Here is a 25702-nt window from a genome sequence, read left to right as displayed (position 1 = left end):
CTGTCTTCCTCCTTTTCTGCTAGTCATAGTTGTTTGTGGTTGTAACCCCGCCCCCTCCCCCTCTAACGTTTTTTTTTTTTTTTTGCGTACAGAAAATGTTGATGCCCGTTCTACACAGTGCAAAGAATGACGTCAAAAACACGCAAGACAAAAACATTTATGAACAACACGTCATCATCTTCAGCCAATATGATAATTGGCATTTTAAAAAATTAAAAAAATAACAAAATCTTCGGAATTTACCAAAATGGTGTTAACAGATATATTCCCTTCGCCCATTTAATGCTCATAATCAACAGGGAGGATCGGACCCCCACTCCATTCTTCCCCCTTTAATATCCCTTATCACGATCGACCAAAAAGGCCGAGTTGTTATGATGGTTAAGGTTTACTTAGTACTTGTTTGTCTCTGTGCTTGTATGTATATGTTGAAAACATCTAGTATAAGCCTATAGACAAATCATAGGATTACCTGCCATATGCCTATTCCACAGATAACTAAGTACCATGGAAGCTGCGATGACTCGGTGACTCTTGAGGGCACATCATTAATTGACCTTTCTGACGCGCGACGGGTCTTCGATTGTGACGTCACACCATCCCTACAGGTCACATCTTGGAATAGCATGACAGTGATTGTGTCGAGTGGATTGCAGTCAAGTTCTGAAGGATTCATAGCCAAATATAGCTTTTCAGGTGAAATTGTGTTTTTTCCCGTTTACTCCAGTTGTTCATGTCTATATCACATTTAAGCAAGATGTGATTAATGTCGATGGCTCATTGTTAGAGTCTTTGTAGAATATTTGATACTTCATGCCACCATTTGTTTTATGTTTGCTCTGAATCTCACTTGAAGGATTCATAAAAAATATGGATTTAAAAAGGTAACTCAATTTACTTATTTAACCTATATATCTTGCTTTCGGTTTTACGACACATTTCGTGCTGACCATTGCATCAAGGATTATAAGGGACTGAGTCAAATTTCCTATGCCTAGCACATACCATGCCTTTACCTCAGCCCTTACCATAGAACCAACATTAAACCCTAAAGCTAACCCAACTCCAAATATTCCAGCAAAATGCTGGCGTGGAATATGTCATCTCAACCTGCATACCCGGAAACTATTATCACTTATATCATTATCAATAGCATATACGTATCTATTTTCATTATTCTAGAAAAGCCCGGATGTAGTGTTGGATACCCAATTAAACAAGCTTCGGAGGAGGAGGGGGAGGAGCGTGTGATCTTCTGCACGGCGCCGTCAGGTGTAATAGCCTCACTGAACTACCCCTCCTATATAGCCTTAACCAACGATTGGGCTATCATTACGGGAAATAACACCTACATCAAGGTCGACAACATTCTTCTAAACTTGACGGAAACCTCGAGCAGTGACGAAGGATGCAGAAGCTTTCTGGAGATTAGGGAGGTAAGTCTATGTTCCAACCTTCTTTAGGGTGTACATGTGCGACACGTGCTCCTGCTACTATTGCTCTTTGAGCCAGTGAACCTTGAACCCTGAACCTTGAAATCAGCAACTCTTTCAGTATGGGACGATGATATGCTGTGCGTCAGTGTGAGGTGTGTGGTGAAGTGAATAATAGCACACTGACCATGTGGAAGGCATACTCCCCAGGGAGCGGAGATTGTGCACATTGCTTGAATGAATCCGATGACCGGGGTAATAATATATATATATATGAAAAGCGCTTAGAGACTGTTTTTCGTATGAAGCGCTATATAAATCCAGATTATTATTATTCATCCGATATGAGTGCAATAACATGTAAGAGTGCACCTTGCGAGTCTAAAAAACCCTCATCATCTGTCTCATATAAGTTATAGAATGTTGGACCCGACACGAGGCTTTTCCAATCGGGTGTGCAAAATCCCTGAAAGCGGATGGGTTGGTTTTTTGGACAACTGGTCCCGATCAATTTCCAACCCTGAGTTACAACTTTAACCTGGAACCTAAGACAATGCAATCGTAAACGGGGCTCACTTTTTCAGAAACATAAATCTCACAATCTTGAGGTTCAGTGATGACTGATAACAATAGTAAAATACGATATGGAACTATCAATTGATTTGGCATGGAAAAAAATCATGACTTACTGCCAAGTCTTGTTGCTTTGGGTTTTTATGAATTTACATTCAAAACTGTGGAAAAAGACTTGATCTTTTTGTTACCATCAACTGTTATTATAAATGTGTACATTTCTTTTTGCAACAGGGAGACGACAACGGTGGCACTAAAACTTATGAATATTGCCCAGGCGGAAACCCTATACCAGAAAAGTTCTTGAGCAAAAGAAATCGACTTGATATCAAGATGACTTTCCATGAAGGAGCCCTGGGAAGGTTTTATGCAGAATACCAAAGCCTAACATTCCGCTCCGTTCAAAATAACTCCGCCCCAGGTAATCCAAATGACAGGGTCGAATTTGGGCCCGGGAAATCAGTTTTGGAATTTCGGTGCGACCGGCCTACTCAATAAAATCTTGAAGATAAATATCAACCTGGCCTCAGATCACAAAACGACCGCCCCTCAGGCCAGAATACGAAGAGACACGTGGGGGAAAACTCCTCTGACTCCCAATGGCCAGTCCGCCCTAGGTGAAAGGGATATTAGAAATATTATCCTTAAGAAGGGTGATCCTAATATCTGCATTGCTCTTTTTCTTCATCCTTTTAAAACGCGGGTGCAGGCTGGGTTTAATCAATTGCCTACTGAAGCCTGGTGGCCCAAGTATTAACCCTATGTAAATAAATGAGTTTAGTAGTCAACAGATTAAACGGATGATCATTCCCCTATAATCAAAGGATTGCATACGAATGTTTAATCACTTGACTCGGAATGCAAAGCGCGTCGGTTCGAGGCACAGGACATGTTCGTTTCAGTGGATTACATTATGGTATAATTTTTTTCAAACATGGAATATTCCTTAATTTATTTCTGTTTTTCATGTTGTATATAAGTATTATACAGTAATTGTTTTATTTTGTCTAATGTATCTTTGTATTTATATGTATATTTGCACTTGTAGTGGACCCCAGTAAAAAACAATTTTTATTAAATCGGCAATCCTTTTTTAATATGTGAAATGAGTAAAATAAAAAATAAATAGATGAATGTGCAGACTTTAATTCCTTTTGTCAATGACAAATGACAAAAATCAGTGACAAATCTGCTGATAACTAACCAGAACCAAGGATTTGAGTAGTTTATAACAAAAAATGTAAATTTTTTTCACTGATGACAAGTTTTGTGAAACACACCCCAGGTTACACTTGCCCTGAGGACTGGGAGATGTACTTGAACTTCTGCTACCAATTATTCTCCAACGACAAACGTATAACGTGGCATGAGGCAGAAGCTGCCTGTCAAGTAAAGGGGGCGGAGTCTCATCTGGTCAGCGTCAAGGGTACGGGAGCAATGGACTATGTTCATCATAAGCTCACCTCTGATTGGCTTTTGGAGGAGAAGGATAACACATTATACATAGGTAAGATAAAGAAAGATTACTTTAGATTTTAATTGACCACGAGCGTAAAAATCAACCCAATGCACTGTTATGTATGGCTAAGTGGGGCTTTTCTCCAAATGGAAATCTCACAGCACCTCGTCATTTCAAAGGAACTACACCCCCAAAGAATAAGCGTAACTATTCTGAAAAATGAGATGTATTTTAGCACTTTGACGTAAAATATTCCTTACGAAAATGTAGAGAGATATATAAACGAAGATATGCTTGGTATGACGTTGGCGCAGCCTTTTTTTTTAATGTGACGTACCAGTTGAAGTTGTTCATCATGCACCAAGCTTTAGTTGGAAAAACTTTTTAAATCAATTTAAAAAACCTTTACTTTTCAAAGAGGAAGAATCATAGCTTAAAAGATAGAAATTATATTTATTACATGTATATATACAACAGGGAACAATTGTGACTATTTCATATACAAATACTAAAATATAGCAGTTGACTAATCTATATCTTTTCTGAGAAATGCACACCCCGGAAGATAATAGCAGATGAATGAAGTACTTCACCATCACACACACCTAGGAATAAAGCATCCATTTATCCGAATTTCGAATACATTTAGTCGATAAACGACTTCACATAGAATTTCACGTTATCAAGAAAATGGCGATTCCCATGTCATGCTGAGAAACAGTACATTATTTTGAGTATATGGCTCTCTCATACGATATGGAAAGGGGATCTTGTAGATTAATGGGCAAGAATATAATCAATCTCTAAGAATAAGTATACATTTTTCTTGGGGTGTGGTTTCCTTTTCTTTTAAATCAGTTCATTAATATGCGAAATTTGTGAAGTTGTTATCATACTGAAACTCAATTTGAAAATGTATTACCATCAATTAAAGTTTTTAAAGTAAGAATTTGATGAAATAATCTATATTTTCCATTTCATACCTTCTTGAATAATTTCAAAATGTCCGTGACACGGAATCTGAGTTTGCAGCTGATAGCAAACGGATTATTTAACCAAAGATACTTGTTTATATAACAGGACTGCAACGAAGCAAGGATAATGGTAACTTTCGTTGGTCTGATGATTCCCCTATATCGTTTACCTCGTGGTATCGGTCGTAAGTATTGTTGTATCAGTCGTAAGTATTACTCTTTGTGACTAGACTCTCGCTAGCATGTGCAATTATCAATCTGTTTATGTTTCAGGGCAGTAGGTTGTAATATTTAGCACATTTTCCGAGAAAAGGCACGAGGAACAGATAAATAGTATAATTTTATCAGTAGGCAATGTTCCTTTTTTACGGGCCTTACACAATAAAGATCGTTGCGATCGTTATCTACTGTAAATATCGAAATAGTTAAAGCCCCTCTAAAGTGTTGAGAGCCCCACAAATTTGAAGGCTCAATTTTACTTTAACCGTAATTATATGAAAGAGGAAGCCGCTTAAGACACAATTCTGCAAGGATTTTCAAAACAAATGTGTTTGAAGTCGAATATTGATAAAAGCATACATCAGAAAACCCAAGTTATATATTCTCTTGTCAATATTTGTCTTCACACTAATTTTGGGGTGAAGAAGTCTAAAGTCTGAAATGTGTCTGAAATGACATCCTCGTTTACATTATGATAGTTTCGGTGAAATATTGCCATCAATTTCTTGGCGAATTCGGGGCTCACTTAAGAGTACTATGCTATCGTTATCTACTAAAGATATTAAAATAGTCAACCTGTGCGATTGTTGTCTACTGAAGATATTGAAATAGTCAACCTGTGCCATCGTTATCTACTGAAGATATTGAATTAGTCGTATTATGCGATCGTTATCTACTGAAGAAATCGAAATAGTCAACCTGTGCCATCGTTATCTACTGAAGATATTGAATTAGTCGTACTATGCGATTTTTATCTACTGAAGAAATTAAAACAGTCAACCTGTGCGATCATTATCTAGTGAAGATATTTAATTAGTCGTTTTATGCGATTGTTATCTACTGAAGAAATTTAAAAAAGTCAATCTGTGCGATCATTATCTAGTCAAGATATTGAATTAGTCGAACTGTGCCATCGTTATCTACTGAAGATATTGAATTAGTCGTATAATGCGATTGTTACCTACAGAAGCAATCGAAATAGTCAACCTGCGCCATCGTTATCTACTGAAGATATTGAATTAGTCGTACTATGCTATCGTAATCTAGTGAATATATTGAATTAGTCGTACTATGCGATTGTTATCTACTGTACATATTGAAATAGTCCACCTGTGGGATCGTTATCTACTGAAGACATTGAATTAGTCGACCTGTGTGGTCGCTATCTACTGAAGACATTAAAATAGTCAACCTGTGCGATCGTTATCTACTGAAGACATTGAAATAGTCAACCTGTGCGATCGTTATCTACTGAAGATATTGAATTAGTTGTACTATGCGATTGTTACCATAGATTGCAATTTTTGCTTTGATCCTCGTATTTCTTACATTTGTTATTTGCAATGTTTTTCTCTTTCATTTATGTAATCCCTGCAACCTATCATCTGTAGTAAAACATACTGCATCTCTTTTGATTATGACTCTAACAAGTGATTGCTACCCTAGATATGTTTGCATGCACTTTTCTATTTAATCGCTTTAATTCCATATTCTGTTTAAATCATAACCTTATCATTTGATTTCGCCCAATGCATTTTTCTATCTTTTTTATAGGCCGGACGTGGGTTATTGTCAGCCGAATGGGAGTTCACTGATGGAATGCACAATGATTATCATGACACAGATAAATTCCATCGCCCAGTGGCATGATGTTCCCTGCTCCCGACCTAGCGCTAAAAAATACATCTGCAAGCAACCTGCCATTTCTATGGGTAAATATGAGATGAAGGTGTCATGGTAGAGTGGTTAAAATTTTAGTATTGGGGTTCGATCCCTGACGTGGGACTCGTGTAGGTTTCCTATATCATATTAACAATATATAATGAAAAATTTAAATAAATAAACATACATATTACACATCGAATTCCTGATTAAAACGGAGATGAAACTGTGAAACAGATTGTAGAAATTATCCAAAGAAGGGTCGCCCAAAAGGAAATAAACAATGAAATCGAACGCCCCATTCCCATCATTTTCGAGATCCCTCCCGATATCAATACGACCCACCCACCTCCCAAGCTCACTAAGCTAACATTCCACAACCCTCCCACATCGATCCGACCCACCCCCCCCCCTCCATGCCCACGTTCACTGAGCTAATATTCCAGACCACTCCCACATCAATCCGCCACACCCATCTCAATGCCCAAGCTCACTGAGTTAGCCAGAAGTCAGAGTGAACCTTAACTAATAAACAGAACGGCATGAAGAAAGCAGGTTGGGAAACATGTGAAACATTCATGGTGTTGAATGTAATATACATATTTAGTATAAAATGTAAATTCGCATAGAATGTACTACATCATCGAGAAATACATGTTATATTTACATTTTAAACTTGTGATAAAATCTAATAGAACACGTGCTTTTGTGCCTGTTTATGATAATAAAGCCTAAATATTTCGTAACGTATGCCATAGAAAAGTACGAAATACCTTGAATTTATTATAAACCTGTGGTTTAGCTGTAATCCCTTAAAATCTGTTAAACCTTCACAGAAACGGGCGAACCTTTTAATACGGATGATCATCCAGTGGAATATCATCCCCCAAGTAAGTTGTATACGGGATATTTTCAAAATGTCCGTCAAGTATGACTAATTATCACAACTTCATTACATTGTATTCCAAATGAAAGAGGGAATATAATATCCTTTTGAGATATATTGAGACCAATTAGGTCTGTTCGTTTGTGTGTTTGTTTTTAATAAAATACTAAACCAGATATTTGTTATGGTCCTACAGAAGCCTACTCCTGCAAAAGCATTTAATTTGCGTAAATTGTTCACGTTTTCTATCCTTATTTCGCATGTCGTATCTTTATCCTGTGAAATCTACCGCTTATTTCCTGCACGTGATGATGAATTCAAGATGTTAAATTGCAATGTTTTGTAGCTTATTCATCAAATTAGATGTATACGAATCGCAAAGTCTTGTTAAAAATGTGGAGCTAATTAAATTCTACTCCGAATTCAACTTAAATTTCATTCATTCATGTGTTTATTCATTTATCTATCTATTCGTTCATTAATTATTCGTTATCATTTATCCTTTATTCTTGTTGTTCTCTTAGATGAGATCGCTCCTTGCGCAGAGTCACTGTTCCAGTGTATATCAGGCGAATGCATCCAGAAGATTTTCGTTTGTGATAAAATAAAGCACTGCTCTAACGGTTCAGATGAATCAGATTGCCCAACACGTAAGTCCTAGCCTTATACCAAGCCGTACTTGTCTGTCCTCATTCATTGAACGCTGTATATGAGATATCCATTAATTCCTTAAACGGCTCAGCGCTAGCCTTCGTAGTGCATACGAGATGTACGGGCCAGTGGTCATCGGTTGGTGGAGTATTGGCGTGCACGTTCGATGTACGAAAGCAGCCACAAGCGCCTTGATCAAATCCAATGTATTGCAATGCAAAGTTTCTTTACAATGATAATTTTGTGGCAGTTAGTCATATATTTTAAGTACTTTGTATATCAATAAAATAAAAGGTTAAAGTGTACTCTGATCATTTGCTTAATGAAACTATATAGAAATAGATAAATAAAATGAAATAAATATCAGTTACGACTAAGCATTCATTTCATTGTAGGGGATAGATCATATTGATGTCCATCTTAAGACAACGTTTATGTTTAGCAATGTGGGGATAAAAGAAAGACTCTCATATAAATATATTACCTAGTTCTTCATTTCAAGGCCCATTTCCATTTATTCCAAAAGTTTGCTATAACTAGATATACTTTAGATATTAAACTCTAAAATCTCAAGATTTGAATGGGCCAGAGTGATTTTTTTCTTCAAAATTGCTAGTCTTAAGAGATACCCGGAAAAGTTGATTTAGCATAAAATATGGATTTTTAGTGTAAATGGTGTATTTAGTAGGCTTCTTTCAATTTCATTTGTATTATTTAGACGAGGGAGGATGCCCAGAGAACTTTTACAAGTGTACCGAAGGACAGTGTATATCGGCTTCATTCCTGTGTGATAATATCAACCATTGTGAAGACAACTCAGATGAAAGGGGATGCCGTAAGATCAAGCACTTTCACACTTATAAAATGAATGTCAAACATAAATATTATTTTCCCTTCAACACTACGAAAATCTCCATAATTTCTCATTTATGTTGCCGTTTCCAGCATTTATGTTCATCTCTTTCCTGTTCATTTACATGTGCATGGCGCCTATGGGTTGATTTCACAGATTACTCACCTTGCCGAAACGATGAAGTCCCATGTGCCAGTGATCCTAATGTGTGCATACCACTCTCTAGGACCTGTGACCTCATAGATGACTGCCCCATGGGATCCGATGAAACAGACTGCGGTAAGTTAAGGCTTGTGCCCCTATGCCGCGGTAAATCGTAGCGTTTTACCGCTTGTGTTCTTTTTCCCTTTTATTTTTGAACCGTGATAGCTTGCTGCATTGAACTTTTTAAGTATTTTTTTGCACACTGATGAATCCGTAATGAGTCATCACTTCTATTCAATTAATTGTAAATCTAAGCATATCAGGATCTCTTGTAGCGCAGTAGAATATATACTAAATGTTGGGCAGTTTTTGCGCTCTTTAAATGTATTATTATTATTATTATTGTTAACATAACAAATCGCCGCGGTTTACCGTTTCATATCTGGATGAGACTTTCCCAAAGAGAAGAAAAACAGTGATTCCTTATGATTAAAAGTATAGAATAATTGTTTTGGGTCATTGCATTGTTTTAACCCATTCAACAACAAATGAATGGCGGTACAAGATAGTGTTATTGGTAGCCGGTAGGATGTGACAGCCAATGTAGTATGCTTAGCAATTCGAGCCTCGTAGCTCTTGCTTGAATGCTCCCCAGGGAGTGGAGCAAGTGCATACATTATGTGCGGGCAAGCCAGAATCCGATGACCGGGGCAATAACATATTTGTAAAGCGCTTAGAAACTCTGACATTGCCGAATGGATGTATTAAGCGCTATAAAAGCAGAAATGTTTTTATTATTTTAGTTATTCGTCAAATTATCAACATATTCACTGATACCCTTTTTTCATCTCCTGCTGATACTGTTTCTATAATGTTGATTACAAAGAAGACATCTTGTTTATAATTCCTTTTTAAGATGATAGTCACAACCTGTTCCCATGCTACTCGGGGAATATGCTCCCTCCCCATGCTCGCTGTGATGGTATGATAGACTGTATTGGATCATCATATGAAGATGAAAAAAATTGCGGTAAGTTTTCCTGTTTTTTGGCGGGGGCGAGCTTAGAAATGTCGAGGTATTCATTGTTATTGAGTTACAGGCCTCCATAAATTTAGATTAGTCGTTTATAATTTCGGCCAATACATGAATACCAAATTATATATTTTGTTATTACCCTCATATTTGAGTGCGTTGTAATTGGCTATCATAATTGTGTTGTTTATGTTTTAAGCTAGATATAGCCAGAGAAATTGTGTAACTGTTTTATTTATCACTATTATTATATTAGTAGTAGTAGTAGTACTGTAAGTAGTAGTAAGAGTAGTAGTTAAGTATTAGTAGGAGGAGTAATATTTGTATTACTATTATCACAATATTATTTGAATCATTGTCGCTATTACAATCATCATTTTCACCCTTTTGTTACCCTTACTATTGTCATTAGGATTATTTGAGTAAAAAACATAATCATGAAACGAATTGAAAAACAATTGCTAGCCACATGTTGTACTGTATTTTAGGTTTAGATTTCAACTTACATATATATATATATATATATATACAATGTGAGTCCAAAAAAAGTTTACACCTAGAAAGTTGCTAGTTATTAAAAAAATATACATATTAACAGTAAATTATTATACATCTCATGAAAGAGTATTTTATCCCAATTCATTTGGTATCATTTTTGTGTGGTATGTGATTATTATTATTATTATTATTATCATTATTATGTGTTCATGCTTGGATGAACAGGTGGCATTGTTTGCGAGAGTGCAAAAATCGACTTGCGCCAAAGTTGCATACGTGATGTTTGAATAAAACTATTGGGATTTTGGTATTAATTCGGTCTTTGCAGATCCAAATAACATCCCTAACAAAATTAATCAAGCCACACATATCAAATATCAAATATCAACAACATTTGTGCGCGTGTGTGTGTGTGTGACTTTCCTTCTGCAAAAAAGTATATGCAATGCATTTCATTTTGCATTTCAATCAGTTCAGTCTCTCATCCGCTAATCCCAGCATAATGCATATTGTAGGCATCACTTTGGCGCAAGTCGATTTTTGCACTCTAGCAAACAATGCCCCCTGTCTATCCAGGCGTGAACACATACCACAAAAAATGATACCAAATGATTTGGGATAAAACACTCTTTCATAAGATGTATAATAATTTACTGTTAATATGTATATTTTTTTAATAACTAGCAACTTTCTAGGTGTAAACTTTTTTTGACTCACAAGGTATATCTCTACATCCGTTCTGACAGATTTGTTTTAATGAATGTTTTAATGATAATTTTTGCATAACGGTGTGGTGTTCCTCTCCTTGCTGCTCTCCAGACTACCAGTCAGAGAACTACACTTGTAACGATGACACAGAACTACAATGTGATAATGGAAAGTGCGTTGACCTGTCTACGAAATGTATGTATGACGTCGACAGGTTAAGGTTCATCATTGGTTGCAGAGATGCGTTTCATCTTCGCAATTGCGGTAATTATACTTTTAAAGTAATAGCTTTTCAAAATAATGAAGGCCTATCATGGGTAGTACAAACAATTAATTCTGTATTATTTTGCTTAGTTAAAGTAGGATCGTCCGAATCATTATATACATTATAAACTAAATTCTGTCAGCTATAGACAACAAAGTGTGATTTGATTACTTTTCTCCACTTCACCAAGTTAGGATAGTGATATTTCATTAAATGCACTGAATTGGGTCAGTCAAGATCACTAGCATAATAATGATAAAGACTACAGTGTGTGTCTCAAAAAAGTTCACTGTTGGAAAAAAGGTCTCTCGAAATTAGTATGTCAAACTATTTTCTGGAAATTTGTCATACCCGTGGATAGCTTATGGTCTCTTCTAGAAGAAAAAAAAGTGGAAAAAAAGAAATGACGATATTTCATGCTGGAGTGAGCAAAAGCCACTTTTGTGAAAGAATGCAAAATCCTAACTTCATCAGAATTGGTGGGTTTATTTATACGATTTCATCCACAGACATGCACATTTCCTTTAAAAAAATTGAAATATTAATTGATGAGATTTTCCAACTATAAGTTTCTTTGTTAACGCACTATAAAGTATTGTAAGCTTCTTTTTTCTTCTCTCTGTCTGTCTCTCTCTCATTTTGCATCCGCAGATAACTTCCAGTGCCCTCCGTATACCTTCCTCTGCCCACTATCCTACTGTATTCCACTGCGCATGCGCTGTGACGGGATCAAGGATTGTCCGAACGGTCAGGATGAGCTGGAATGCAATGAAGGTTTGGATGTTATCATATAGTTTTCATGTAGACATATATACATACAGACAAGGCGTATTACAAACGTTCACTATAATGTGTGCGTGTGCGTGTACGTGTGTGCAGGCGCGGATCCAGGATTTCTTAGGGGTGGGGGCCCAAATTTGAAATCAATTTGAAATTTAGTAAGCTGAAATATGAAAATCGTGCCGGCCAATATTTTGTTCAGTGGGGGGGGGGGGGGGGCATCTCCAAAGAAATGGTAAAATTAACGTTAACAAATGTAGAAATAAAACACTTTTTCGCCCCCCCCCCCTCCCCCTGGATCCGCAACTGCGTGTGTGAATGTAGAAGACTTTTGTATGAGTCACTGCAATGCGGAATACCAGGTTCAAGTCTCTGCCATAGAATTAATGTCATTTGGCAAAAATTAAAACTACATTTCCTACATTCGACGTTCGTGAGGTAATCGGGTACTTGGTAAGATTATTACTTGAAATGAAATCGGTTGCCAGAGCTCAAAGCCTTAGCGAAAATAGATTACCGACGTTAATGGTAATGGGTTGTATTCCGATAGCGCGTACTAAGTTAAGCCTTGCTTAACTTAGTTCACACTTGTATGGAGTGCCTGTTGACAAATCATTTACCCTGTACAGAATATTTTAATCCTGCAATGAAAAGTGTCCAGAAAAATAATTTTGCAATGAAATGGGACTATGAACTGACTTTTAAACGCCTTTTTTTTGCAGGCGAATTCCAATGCCCACCTTCGAGTTTTGCGTGCCAGCCATCAAATGGCAGGAGCATATGCATTGCCCCTGATCAGATCTGCGATAGACAAAAACAGTGTCCTGGAGGAGATGATGAATTATATTGCGGTCAGTACAAAATAGTTTAAGAAAGAAATTATTACTAGTTAATCAACTGATTTTAAATATGAAATAATTGACTCGAATGTACTTATTAAAGCATTCCCTTTAGTCCCTATCAATACATTTTGCACAATATTTTCTATTTCCATTTTTAAACACAATTTACATATACGATTTATTCTTACAAGAGGAAGGTTGAGCATTGAAAGATGAGTTAAATTAATATAAGAGGATACAAATCAGTTGCAAGTGTATATGTGTATATATATATATATATATGGTCGAAAGGGAAACATGAGGTTGAATCCGATTCTGTATACAGTGAGCATATGTTTATCTGTTTGATTTTTTGGTAAAGTTGTGTCGTTTTCCTAGTTTTTTTTTTTTTTTTTTTTTTTTTGGGGGGGGGCTCAGTTATAAAGAGGCCTTGAATAAACTTTGATCTGAGCATGATAGATTGATGCAGGCCAGTATAGAATATCTGATAGGGTAGTGCTTGTCATTTTCTGAAAGTATTTTTTAATCTAATTAGATTTCACCTGCCCGGTTAACTGCACCTGTGTTGGTTTATCTGTCACGTGTGAAAGCCCCTCATGGCAGAGCGATAACCCACCTATCTTTCACAGAGACATACGAATATTGTAAGTATACCATTTTACATCTGGAAGTTATAACTACCGAATACCTGATGTTGTCTTTGAGAATATAGTTTTTTTTTTCTTCCACGCAAGCATGTTTAGTTAAAATGTTAACAGAAAACCTACTCTGGGTTATTTGTGCCTTTGACCTTGGTTATAATAACAGTCTCTAATTGTATTTGAAATGAAATAGTTTTATTTCTTGCTTCTTCTATCGATAAATTTTGACTGCCCGCCGTTTTCCTCTTCCCATTTAGAATGAACACGTGAAGAACTTTTTAACAAGTGAAAGTTTGAGATTGATCATTGCAGATTACAAAATACACGTACCTGAATTATGTAATAGTATGAGAGAGGGGTGACTTTAATTGCCCCGCCCACCCCTGGAAAATCGTGATCCGCCCCTGATCAAGACTTACCCTTTGACGTTGTTCTTTTATTTGTTTTTTGGCTTTTGAAAAAAAAAATTGACAGACGTATTTCATATGTGCCACTGGTATTGGAACCCGTTGATGAGAATACACTCTATGGAGATAATAATTCAACCACGTCAGAGGAAGATCGCCGCATCTCAATCCAGTTGTCTGAACTACCATACCTCGCTGAATTGTAAGTATCTAATTTTTTGAAATCGGAAAGAAAGTGTAACTATTGAATCACAGAAAAATATTGTTGCTGGGCACTTTCTGTTTATGTACTATGACAGTAACGTTTTATTGTATTGCTTTTGTAGTGAACACATTATATAAACACTAGACTATTTTCGTCATCATGATAATGTAATCAAATTTAATGCATACAACTTTCTGAAGTACCTCGATACGAGATATTTACCTCATCTGTCATTTATACTTGTATCTCAGTATTTCAGAATGCGATTTGCATTCATTGGTAGTTATTAGGTAGAACAAGCTATAATGTTTGTTTTACCTAACCATACGTAGTATTTACAATTTGCTTCCTGAGTATTGCAATACAGTTATTCAAAACAGGTTAATGATATAACTCGTATTGAGGCACTGCATGTAGCGTATGTATTAAATGTGGATAACATTACGAAGGTGGCACATTTAAATATATTTGTTATCTTCACTTAAAACGATCACAAATACTCTTGAAAAATCAACCAAAAACAATTTCAATTGCCTTATCTATCACTAAGCAAAATGGTGGCACTCTATTTTGGTGTATTTCCTAATCCGAATATGATTTTTGTTTATACATAGCGTATTATAATTGATGAACTTGAGTTGATTTCCAGAAAGTTTTAGCGATCGTATTATTGGCATTTTAATGATGATATAGGGAATTAGAACAATGCAATTTATTGATACTTAACTTTTATTCATAGACAAAATATCAATGCAACAGGACAAAACAAAACGTTTCCACCTTACTCTGGTAAATAGTTTTGAAAAGAAAGCATTTTTGTTTGTTTCTCGCAGGGAGTTGATATGTACTAGACTTGTCCATCTTGATTCCAATGTCTTCATGAATAACACAAATCTTTATAAGATGTAAGTATGGACTTCGACTGTTATTTTAACCGATGGATTAATCTGTGTACAAACAACAAAACTCGCATTGATGTAGAGGGTTCTTCGGGGCTTCTGGTAGTAAATGAAAACGAGAGAGCAAAGAGAGTCGGAAGCTGGAAACTATAATTTGAACATAATTGTAAAGACCTTCAAAAAATCAACGCAGGGCAGTTTTGTTATAGTTTATCACAGGGAAAATATGTATACATTATATACTTTTTTCAATGATATAATCACACATTTTATTGGATGATGGACAAGCCTGAATGCCGGAGGGTAATTTTTCGAAATTCTTTGCGATTGGCTTTGCTCAGATTACATTTACCTGCTTAATTAAATAATTGGTTCGAGATAATAAAAACCCAGAAGATGCAAACGAATTACGTTTATTTTCAAACTTAAAGTCGATGAAAGGTATGCGCATCTTTTCATGTTACCACTGTTCGTAGATTGTCTTCTTGTTGAATGTATATCATTTTACTAGTGATATACTACACTACATATACGGTAGTTATGTTTTGTTTAGTGTATTATATCTAGTTTTAAATATACTATTTTGATGGGGTGTTCACTAGGACTTTCAGCTTAAAAAATGTATTGATCTTTTAACTTGTATCAACCATTAAAAAAAAATGGGGGATGTGCTGTTAGGATTAAACAAAGATTATGACTCAAATCATAATGATTTAAATACCTCGTCGGTTACAATTTTATTGACTTTGTCATTCTTTCTCTCTTTTCATGCAGGAATCTCTCAGGCAATGCATTGACAGATATCGAGCAAGGGACCCTCGGTCGTCTTAAAAATCTTCGAGAACTGTAAGTTTGATATTCACCCCTACAACCCTAGCGGTTTCGCTTCATATCCCAAGGTGTATAACAAATGTATGTTAGCGGAGTCGAAAATGACATCCTTTTTTACATAGTTCCTAGAACATTTTCTTTCAAGTATGACCCATGTTTTAAAGTAATATTAGATTCGGGTTGGACTTCAAACATCATGAAAATATATTTCTCCTTGAAATTTCATGACCTTCTCGTTCTTTCAAGGAATAACCCTTTTCAAATGTGCAAACATTTGAAGGTTGGCGAAAGCCCCCCCCCCCCCCCTCCAATTACACCTTTTTTTAAACTATTTTTCATACACACAGTCAATATTAAGTGATAATACCGGTCTTATAACGCACTGCCTTCGAAATGGTCTACACATAGCTACTTAAGAGAGATAGTTACGTCATCAGAGATTGCTTCTGATTGCTTACGTATTTCATGAAACTCCAAATAGTTACCTCTAATAGAGATTATACTTGGGAGCAAACTATTTGGAGCAACATAATTCAAGTTAACACCCATCTCGCGTACGCGTAGATGTCACCGAGTCTGCACTCCGTCGACTAGCTGGAAGGGATGGCGTCAATAGTTCTCAGGTCTTGTCTACGAAAGGGCTATTTCTATTAATACGCTACGAGTTGATCCTTCTGAAAGGTTTCTAGGGCACTGACTATTGTGGCCATTAAGGTCCGAATACTCTGTCTGGCAAACTGTCTATATGATTGGATCAGTCTTAGACATACATATGAATTCATTCAGTTTGACAATACAAAACAAAGCATGACAGTGAATTTAGTATCTTTTATCCCTGTTTGGTGTCCGATGACACCACGTCATCTGATAGGACACAAAAGGGCATTAACTAGTAAAGTTTCAACTTAGAGTTAACGCCCTTCTGGCTCTGAATGAATGACATGATGTATGAATCTTACTTACATTTGTATTTATTTTCATGGGGCTACTAATTAATGAGATTTATACTATACAAATGATGCACGGGTTTGAGTGCGTCGGTAGGGATTGTGTGCACAAGGTACCTTTGAATGGTTTTAGACCAAATTCAAAGGTAACGCGTGCACACAATTCCACCGACCCACGAATTAAACCTGTGCATCATCTGTTTTATAAGATGGGGCCCCAAAAATTGTCAAAAATACAAAATTTTGTTATTTTACAGATTTACCGGATGCATGGCAAAATCATGCGTCCGGTAATTTGTTTTACCGGACGCATGATTGTTAACTGATCATGAAATTTAAATAAAAATTTAAAAAATTGTCAGTGCACATTAAACTGTAAACTTAAAAAAAAAATATATATATAGAGAGAGATTTTTTTTAAATTTTTTTAAACAGATTATAATTATCAAAAAACACGAAAAAAAGAATAATTATCACCAACAAAAAATTATCAAAAAAATAATTTAAAAAAAAAAGGATATCGGTAGTATCGATCGCCGATATCGCGTGCATCCAGAGTCAAATTAAAAAGAATGTAGAAACAAACTCGGCAGGCGGCAATTTAATGACACTTTACAATATTCCAAGAAAAGAAGTAGAAAAGATATATGTTCAACCAAGGATGTGTACCTTAAGTAGTAAACTGCGAGAATTTCAGTTCAAAATATTGCATAATATTTTATATACAAATCATCATTTACATAGATTCAGGTTCCATGAAAATGGTTTGTGCTCATTTTGCAAAAATTTTGAAGAAACTTATCAACATATATTCTTTGAATGTAATACAATAAAGGAAGTCTGGGGGAAATGTGGAGATAGACTTAATTTACCAATTTTGAAGAAATTATCCTGGAAAGAAATTCATATAGGAATAGATGACACTACATTTAAAACAGAGCAATTATTGAACCACATTTTAATTTTGATTAAATATATGATTTTCCACAGTAGAGAGAAGGGAAACCCTCCAAAAGCAAAAGAAATAGAATATAGATTGTTGGAAAATAGAAATGAAGAGAAAAAACTTTCAATGGAAAGAGACACACTTTCAATTCATTTAAGGAAATGGGAAGCTTTGGAAAGTTTAGAATAAATGTTTTCAGTTTTTTTTTTTTTTTTTTTTTTTCTCTTATACAACTTCCTGACCCTCCCTCTCTTCTCTTTTTTTTTTTTTTTTTTTTTTTTTTTTTTTTTTTTTTTTTGCTCGTTCTATGTTAGCGTGTTTTTTGTATACTGTTGTACATGTTATGTGTTTAAATGTTGTGTGGGGTGGGGGGGTAGTAGGTGTTTTGTAGCTTTTTCCCTTTTTTTATATATATATAATTTTTTTTTTTTGTGTCTCCAAAGGAAAATGAAGAGGTGTAACTTTTGTATGTAAATGTAAAAGATCATTGGTAAATTTATAAAGACCTATGTTAAATTATTTTGTTATTTTGTATCCAATGTATTATGTTATAAATGTACAATTTTCTTTGAGAGAAACGAATAAAAACCTATGAAAACAAAAAATCCAGTAAAAATAATTACATGGTAATTGACCAATCGGATTGCAGGGATTCTTCTACCCATCTTATAATATTAGTTCAACAGTATCCTTGATATTCCGCAATAGGCTTCATTGCACTTATGCTTTATAATTGTCTTTCCTTCATATGTTTATGTGTCCTATCTCTATAGAGATATCACCAACACTTCGGTAGATCCTGGACCTGACAACAAAGATCTCTTCATTGAAGTCAACGATACTCTGACAAAATTGTGAGTAGGAAGTAATTCCTCAAAATCCTCGAGTGCTGTTATGGCAGCAGTACGTACTAAGGCCGATGAAATGATAATGAAGCGCCCGGTGGTGTTTCACAAAGACTAAGATTGACTTTAAGTTGGACATAACTATGACAAGCCGTTCCTGCCACTAGTTCCTCTAACCATTCCTTGCATTGGTTTATCAAGGAACGTGCAAATCGTGGTCACAAATCTACAGAATCTACCTTTGTTGATAGTTCATTATTGAAGGAAAAAATATCATCTAAAGATCATAATGAGAGATCAGTGGTGAGAGCAACCAGTGGCATGAACAGCCTGCCACAATTAAGTCCAACTTAAAATCGATCTCAGTCTTTGTGAAACACCCCCAAGAGTGGCAGTATGCTAGATATGATAGCTAAACAAGGCCTAAACAATTGGATGATCTTTTGTAGGCATTAATCCTCGTTACCACGCCTCTCGGAGGCGACTTAAAGACGTCAGTCCCGTAGTTGTTTAGCGTCCGGGGACCTTACCATTAGCGTCTTCTTCCGGAAGCGGAAAGTCAGTTTCAAATATCAGTCCATCAGACTGGCCAGAGTCTGTGTTTACCAAGTGCTAATGATCTGCTTTAATAGCCTTCTAGACCAAATCTTTTTTTCTCTACAAGAGCATTTTCTTTATCTATTTTGCAGGTACGCTGACAATTTTGTGTTCTGCTGCCTTCTTGACGATAGCGTGGATTGCCAAACAGAGAAAGACCGCTTCTCATCCTGCGACAACCTCCTTCAGAATCAGCTGCTACGTATCCTCATGTGGATCTTAGGTATCAGTGCTCTTATCGGCAACTCCTTTGTGGTCTGCTATCGTATCCTGCAACGCAAACGAGTGGAGAATAGTCAGGTAGGAAGTGGTGATAGTATAGGTTTTAGTCTGGGTCCCGTCTTATGAAGAGTTGATATTAATCGCAAATAATTTGCGATTCAATCGCAACTTCGTACATAAAATAAAGGGGACTCAAACTTCCGATTATGAGATGCGAACCTAGTCATTATCAACTGAAGAGTTGATATTAATCGCAAATAATTTGTGATTCAATCGCAACTTCGTACATAAAATAAAGGGACTCAAACTTCCGATTATGAGATGCGAACCTGGTCATTATCAACTGAAGAGTTGATATTAATCGCAAATAATTTGCGATTCAATCGCAACTTCGTACATAAAATAAAGGGGACTCAAACTTCCGATTATGAGATGCGAACCTGGTCATTATCAACTGAAGAGTTGATATTAATCGCAAATAATTTTCGATTCGATCGCAACTTTGTATATAAAATATAGGGGACCTCAAACTTCCGATTATGAGATGCGAACCTGGTCATTTTATACATTAAAAAGTTTAAAACAAAACCCTTCTGATGGACTAAGCAAGGGGCGACGAAGACAACTTCCCTTAGCCCATCGCTCTATCACTGAGCTATGCCCTAAGGCAGTTAACGCCCTTATCCAATAAGATCGCGTTTGTCTTCCTCACAATATTTGATCTTCGCGACAGGCTGACTAGCTCTTTCGAAATTTGTAGAAGAAGCACCCACAACATAACGAGAATACACCCGACAGTGGCAGGATTTTATAAGAAGGTAAAGAAGACGAAGAGAAAAAGGAGAAGAATTCAATTCTCATTCATAAAGCATTCTCTCTGATAACGAGAGTATCAAATCCTCATTAGAGTTTAAAAGTACAGATGAGTGACCACTGTTTCAAAAAGGCAGATCTACGGGCAAAGGTTCTTATAGGAAGAAAGGTCCCTATTCCTCACCATCTTTAATATATCTTGCAAAATGGGGTAGGACTGCCTGAAGCTACGTTACGTTTGGATAACGTTGCTGCGTATCAAAACAATTATTCACGGTAATGACCGTTTGTAAAGGCCAAATATGGTAAAGTTTTATTGACCAAGGCCTTTTAAAATTTGTTTGACAAGCTAACAGTCATCGCTAAAATACCTCAAACTTCTGTCATTCTACATTTCAAGAAACTATGTCATCATTGATCTGTTCCAAATATTTGAAATGATTTTACCAGCAAATGAATATGTGTTTTTATTTCCTCATTGTCTTCTATTTCCAGGTTCAATCCCACTTGATCTCAAATCTTGCGGTTTCTGATCTCATGATGGGTGTCTACATGATGATCATTGCTTCAACAGACGAGTTTTACCGCGGTCAATACTACCTCCACTCTGAGTACTGGAGAGGTGGTCTACTCTGCAGTGCGGCAGGGTTCATATCAATGCTGTCCAGTGAGGTCTCTGTGTTTCTTGTCATGATCATCAGCTTGGATCGTCTCTTCTGCGTCGTCTTTCCTTTTCGGCAGAGTCTCCACCTGACTCCTAGGAAGTCTTTGATCGTTATCGTCGCGACCTGGATCTTTTCGTTCTTGCTTAGTCTAGTCCCGCTTCTGGTCCCATCCTACGTTGGACATTTCTACGGGCAGTCTAGCGTGTGCTTGGCCCTGCCCCTGACCTCAGACACACTACCCGGTTGGGAGTACTCGGTCTTTATCTTCTTGGGCATCAACTTCTTCAGCTTCGCGGTGACTCTCGCCTGTTATGTCGCCATTTTCGCTGAGGTGTATCGGTCGTCTGCGCGCATGGCTGGGCGGAAGCAGCAAACCTCACAAAGCAGACGGATGAACGGTCAGATCAAGTTAGCATCCAAGATGGCGCTGATTGTGGGCACTGATTTCTGTTGTTGGATGCCCGTCATTATCATGGGTAACTTATTCATTTACAGTTTATTGATTGCAAATAGATGAATGATGGCTCAATCAAGCGCTCAATATTAACCCTGTTCAAAGGCAGAGTCAATTATTGAATGTTTAATTCCAAAGATCCTTTCAAAACATTTCTAATTTTTCAAGCTTAAATCTGATTCATAGTAGACATCGAGAAACAATTCCTAAGGTAGAATATGGAGGATTATAAATCAAAGTAAGCATTAATGAGACTTTAGTTTATTGGCCCAGTTAAGAAGGATAAGAAATTCACCATCTTAAGGTTCATAGTAAAAAATAAGTGCGTTTATATAGCGCATGTATTTTAACTATTCCTTCTTCTTTTTAACGAAATTCACTTTGATGATTAGACACATTTTCGTATTTTATGGGTGTTTCTCAATATCTCATTCTCAGGTTTCCTCGCGAAGTCCGGTGCTGCCCAGATCCCAGCTGACATGTATGTCTGGTCTGCCGTGATCCTACTCCCTATCAACTCGGCCATCAATCCCTATCTCTACACGCTCTCTAGCCTTCAGCAGCGCAGGAAGCAGAGACTCAGAACCAAGGCACTGGCAACAAACATGAGCATGCAAGACGTCAATACAAGTAATGATTATACAACAATACACAGCAGTGGAGCAGTAAGAATTACCCACACAAGGTACCTTTGGAACATTCTAACACGCCCGATCGAGGCGATAGCCGGGGTGTGTTTGGACCGTTTTTAAGGTACCGCGAATGTGGCTAATTTTACTAATGCCCGAACAAAATGATGTGTATTATTGTTTTATAAGATTATGTTTCGTTTGTTCTATGAAATGATGTTTTATAACTAGATTTTACTAATGTCCAGTCATTAGCATTTTATAATGACCGGTTATTATCAAAATTACGTGTTAGGCAAAAAAAATGCCTGGTCACGTGTTCGCTCTCAACCAATCATTTAATAAGGATCCACGTCATCATCTTATAATATATATTATACAGACATTGACTGGTAGGGTGTGTAATATGATATTCTTTGGCTCACCGAAGGGAGATATATTTTCCAAAAGGGGTTATATTTTTGAGAAACGCGCAGAGGACTTATAATGATTTACTACACATAATATACTTGAGTATTGTCTCCAAGGGAGAAGGCACTTGGGAGAAAATTCTAAATTAATGTTAAACGCGGGGAGATTTGTCCGTTTTGTTTTTCTTATTATTGGTCAGAAATACTTCATACAAATGAACTTATTACAAGGGTAAGATTGCCCTTTAAGTTGGCTAGGGACAGTAGTGTTAATTAGGCTCGTGTTCCTAGAGGTACTTGTCCTGGGATTAACGTTTTTACTGGTTGATTGACTTGACCTATTTATGTGTTTCCTGTCTGAGGTATACGATTGTAACAATTAGGACATTAAGATTTATACAATGTTAGAAAATCAATTAATTTCAAGTACACAGATTCTCATCTCAGGCTACATTTGGCATGCTTAGTCCGCATATACTTCGTATTTTCGTGCATGATCTGTACTACAGCCAGAAGCCAAGACCAGCGCTAACCGTTACCTCTTAAGCCTCTATCATCAAGACTTCCATTTGATTCTTGGTCCATTCAGAAACCGAGATCTCCATCGATCAGAATCTGGACGACAGTAGTTCCGACGAATCCGGTCAACGAAACATAAACCCTCTGTATGCCAGTCTAGCCAAACACTGCGTACTGACTCCCTTTACCCAGCTTGGTACAAGCACCCACATCCAAACCCTCACTGAGTACATCAACCAGCGTGGGACCATGCCTTCAATGGTGGACAGCGCCCTCATACGACGGGATGTCACGAAGGCCTTGTCATACTTGAAGTCCAAGGGCGTGGTCGATTTAGAGCCAGCTGAGGAGAAGATAGCCGTGCAGTTGGTAAATACATATTTACAGGAGAAATATATATGACCTACCTTCTTTGACTATAGTATATTATATTTTGTTTAATATAATGATAACACTTTGAAGTTATATGGACTATATGTTTCTCTAAAGCAAAATGCAAACATTTTAAGGTAAGGAACTCTTCTTATTCTTTCGTATAAGACAAAGGAAAGTACAAAGAATTAACACATATATAAAGAAACTTACTATCTCTAATGGTCGTGGTGTCCCCCCCCCCCCCCCCCCCCAACAAAAAATCCCTGACTGGGCGTACCGTTCACCAACATTATAGGCCACGACCAAATCATGAACTCGATTATTTTGACTAGCCAACTGCAGTTGATATGGGCACTCTACAAAGTCCCATATTGTATCAGGTATATTTAAGCATGACATAAAGTCTATGGAGGTCCCTTTCGTATTGAAAAGATCCATCTCACTTACTTCAACACAGGAGTTTTACAATTAAACAGAAGCGTCAGGGAATTCATTCATCTCGAGAGTTCAGTGACACAACTCCACCCAACACCCCATTGAAGTCAATGGCTAGTGAAACATAGACTTAACTCCTAAAGGCCCAAGTGCTCAATGACACATAAACCACTTTTTTTCTCAAAATGCCAAAAATGGAGTTACGTCTTTGTGTCACTGACCCCTCGATCTGTTGTTTACTTTTGCTCATATTCAGAGTTCTGGAGGGGATGTCCGCCAGGCCTTCTTTGTGGTCTACAACGCCAAGGATGTCCAGCGGTTGCTGCAACCAAGCAACAAATCCTCTAACCTCAACAACCACCTGTCCGATCAGCGGGAGTTTGTGAAGACTATGCTGGATGACCTGAAGGAGAAAGACGAGAATCTGAAAACCAAGGACGACAATCTTAAAGCCCATTTGCACTAGTTAGGCCAGGAGGGATTAGATCTCCCTGCATGGTCACCGACAGGTGGTTATCTCATCACATCAGCTCTCAATTACCATAAGACAGAGGGATCATGTAGGACCAATGGTCACCGATTAGGCATTGTTTGCTATATAGAGGGCGCAAATATCTATTAGTAGTGCAGTGGGACTTTAAAGCCTCTCAGATGCGAGATTGGGAGCTTAGATTTGTGTAAGATTGTTCAAGCATTAATGAAAAGACGAGAATATGAAAACCTCTCAGGTGCCAGATTAGGAGCTTAGATTTGTGTTACATTGTTTAAGCATGATTTAACGACAAGTAGAATCACTATAAATCATTTTTATCCACATTAAAGACCCGATATAAAGTCATGGATAGTTACTTTACAGTTGATATGTACCAACAAAAAATGTGTTACTGTTGGAAATCAAATGATATCTCTTAATTCATACAGATATTATAAAAACTCTAACGGCAGGAAGGAAGAGGAAGAGACATTACAATAATACATATATCATTATAATGATATGCTGTTTATACCGTCTTTTTAATAGACCTTCTGTCTAGCGATAATTCTTTTTCTTGTATATAAACTACTCTCGGACCATTGTAGAAGATGTATTTTACTATATTCTTGAAAGAAATATATATATTTATAATCAAGTTTGTTGATTGAAATAACATTACATGAAGATAATTGATAGTTTTTGTATGAATCATATATAATTCAAATCATTTGTACATTTAATATTTGTTATTGCTATACAGTGTGTATCAAAAAAAGTTTAACCCAACTTGTGTAGCTTCTAAGTAAAAAAAATATATAACCTGTGTGACCTTGAATCATATATTTTATTGTAAAGGAAACTAGTGTCGTGTCTAATTAAACCATTTTCAAAATTGTGCTCCAAGTATGACTGAACAGCAGGATTTTCAAAAAGTATTGTCAAAATCCTTTTGTACCAAGTTTGGGCTGAGGCAATGAATGTGGGTCAAGGGCCATTACGATTGTGTTATCTCATTCCCAAAAAAATTGCTATGTTATTTGCATTGACTATTAGGCAGTTGGAAAAAAAAGTGTTAACATCAGCTTAAACTCAAAGAATCAAATTGATGATATTATTTTCGTTATGATGATTGACTTCATTCTTATCCCTTGTTTAAGGGAACCTTCTTTGATTTGAGTTATACAAAAAGGATTAAAAACATTTTGGGATGTATTTTTTAAAATAAAAGTCTGCTGTCAAAAATTTAAATAGTTATCATCATAAATGATCTTTCTTGCATTTGGGTGAAGTAACCTTTGAGCTTTCGATCGCTATTCTATATAGACACATTATGCTCCTTACGCGTTTAAAATGGTGCGGTGTCAGGTGAGCAGAGAGAACTTAGAAATCATGAGACAGGGTATCCTG

At 36.6% G+C, this 25702-nt stretch overlaps 2 protein-coding genes across 2 annotated transcripts; both read left to right on the top strand.

The window, feature by feature from the left end:
• Window positions 1–500: 500 nt before the first annotated feature.
• Window positions 501–12152, top strand: LOC105443381 (low-density lipoprotein receptor-related protein 2-like). The gene is made up of 13 exons (XM_030988872.1): window positions 501–696; window positions 1183–1436; window positions 2241–2427; window positions 3292–3513; window positions 4546–4624; window positions 6213–6370; window positions 7157–7210; window positions 7731–7856; window positions 8576–8692; window positions 8867–8989; window positions 9771–9884; window positions 11205–11288; window positions 12010–12152. Exons 1-13 carry the CDS (start codon window positions 627–629, stop codon window positions 12150–12152), a joined length of 1731 nt encoding a protein of 576 aa, XP_030844732.1. The 5' UTR covers window positions 501–626.
• Window positions 12153–12866: 714 nt separating this feature from the next.
• LOC105440727 (G-protein coupled receptor GRL101-like) lies at window positions 12867–25070 on the top strand. The gene is made up of 11 exons (XM_030989601.1): window positions 12867–12989; window positions 13516–13624; window positions 14096–14230; window positions 15067–15138; window positions 15907–15978; window positions 18630–18710; window positions 19391–19598; window positions 20829–21474; window positions 21891–22082; window positions 23081–23379; window positions 24077–25070. The coding sequence occupies exons 4-11, from the start codon at window positions 15113–15115 to the stop codon at window positions 24284–24286; spliced, it is 1734 nt and encodes a 577-aa protein (XP_030845461.1). The 5' UTR covers window positions 12867–12989; window positions 13516–13624; window positions 14096–14230; window positions 15067–15112; the 3' UTR covers window positions 24287–25070.
• The last annotated feature ends 632 nt before the right edge of the window (window positions 25071–25702 follow it).

This window comes from Strongylocentrotus purpuratus, unplaced genomic scaffold (assembly GCF_000002235.5).
Source record: "Strongylocentrotus purpuratus isolate Spur 01 unplaced genomic scaffold, Spur_5.0 spur5_scaffold_18, whole genome shotgun sequence".
Lineage (NCBI taxonomy): Eukaryota > Metazoa > Echinodermata > Echinoidea > Camarodonta > Strongylocentrotidae > Strongylocentrotus > Strongylocentrotus purpuratus.
This window is presented reverse-complemented; position numbering and strand designations above follow the sequence as displayed.

Bases quoted from the DNA above. Each gene is read 5' to 3' on its own strand.
- LOC105443381 (XM_030988872.1), top strand. From the start codon at position 627: ATGACAGTGATTGTGTCGAGTGGATTGCAGTCAAGTTCTGAAGGATTC. The intron at 3,514-4,545 runs GTAAGATAAAGA...TTTATATAACAG, and splicing joins GGATAACACATTATACATAG to GACTGCAACGAAGCAAGGAT. The intron at 7,211-7,730 runs GTAAGTTGTATA...TTGTTCTCTTAG, and splicing joins AGTGGAATATCATCCCCCAA to ATGAGATCGCTCCTTGCGCA.
- LOC105440727 (XM_030989601.1), top strand. From the start codon at position 15,113: ATGAATAACACAAATCTTTATAAGAT. The intron at 15,139-15,906 runs GTAAGTATGGAC...CTTTTCATGCAG, and splicing joins AACACAAATCTTTATAAGAT to GAATCTCTCAGGCAATGCAT. The intron at 18,711-19,390 runs GTGAGTAGGAAG...TCTATTTTGCAG, and splicing joins AACGATACTCTGACAAAATT to GTACGCTGACAATTTTGTGT.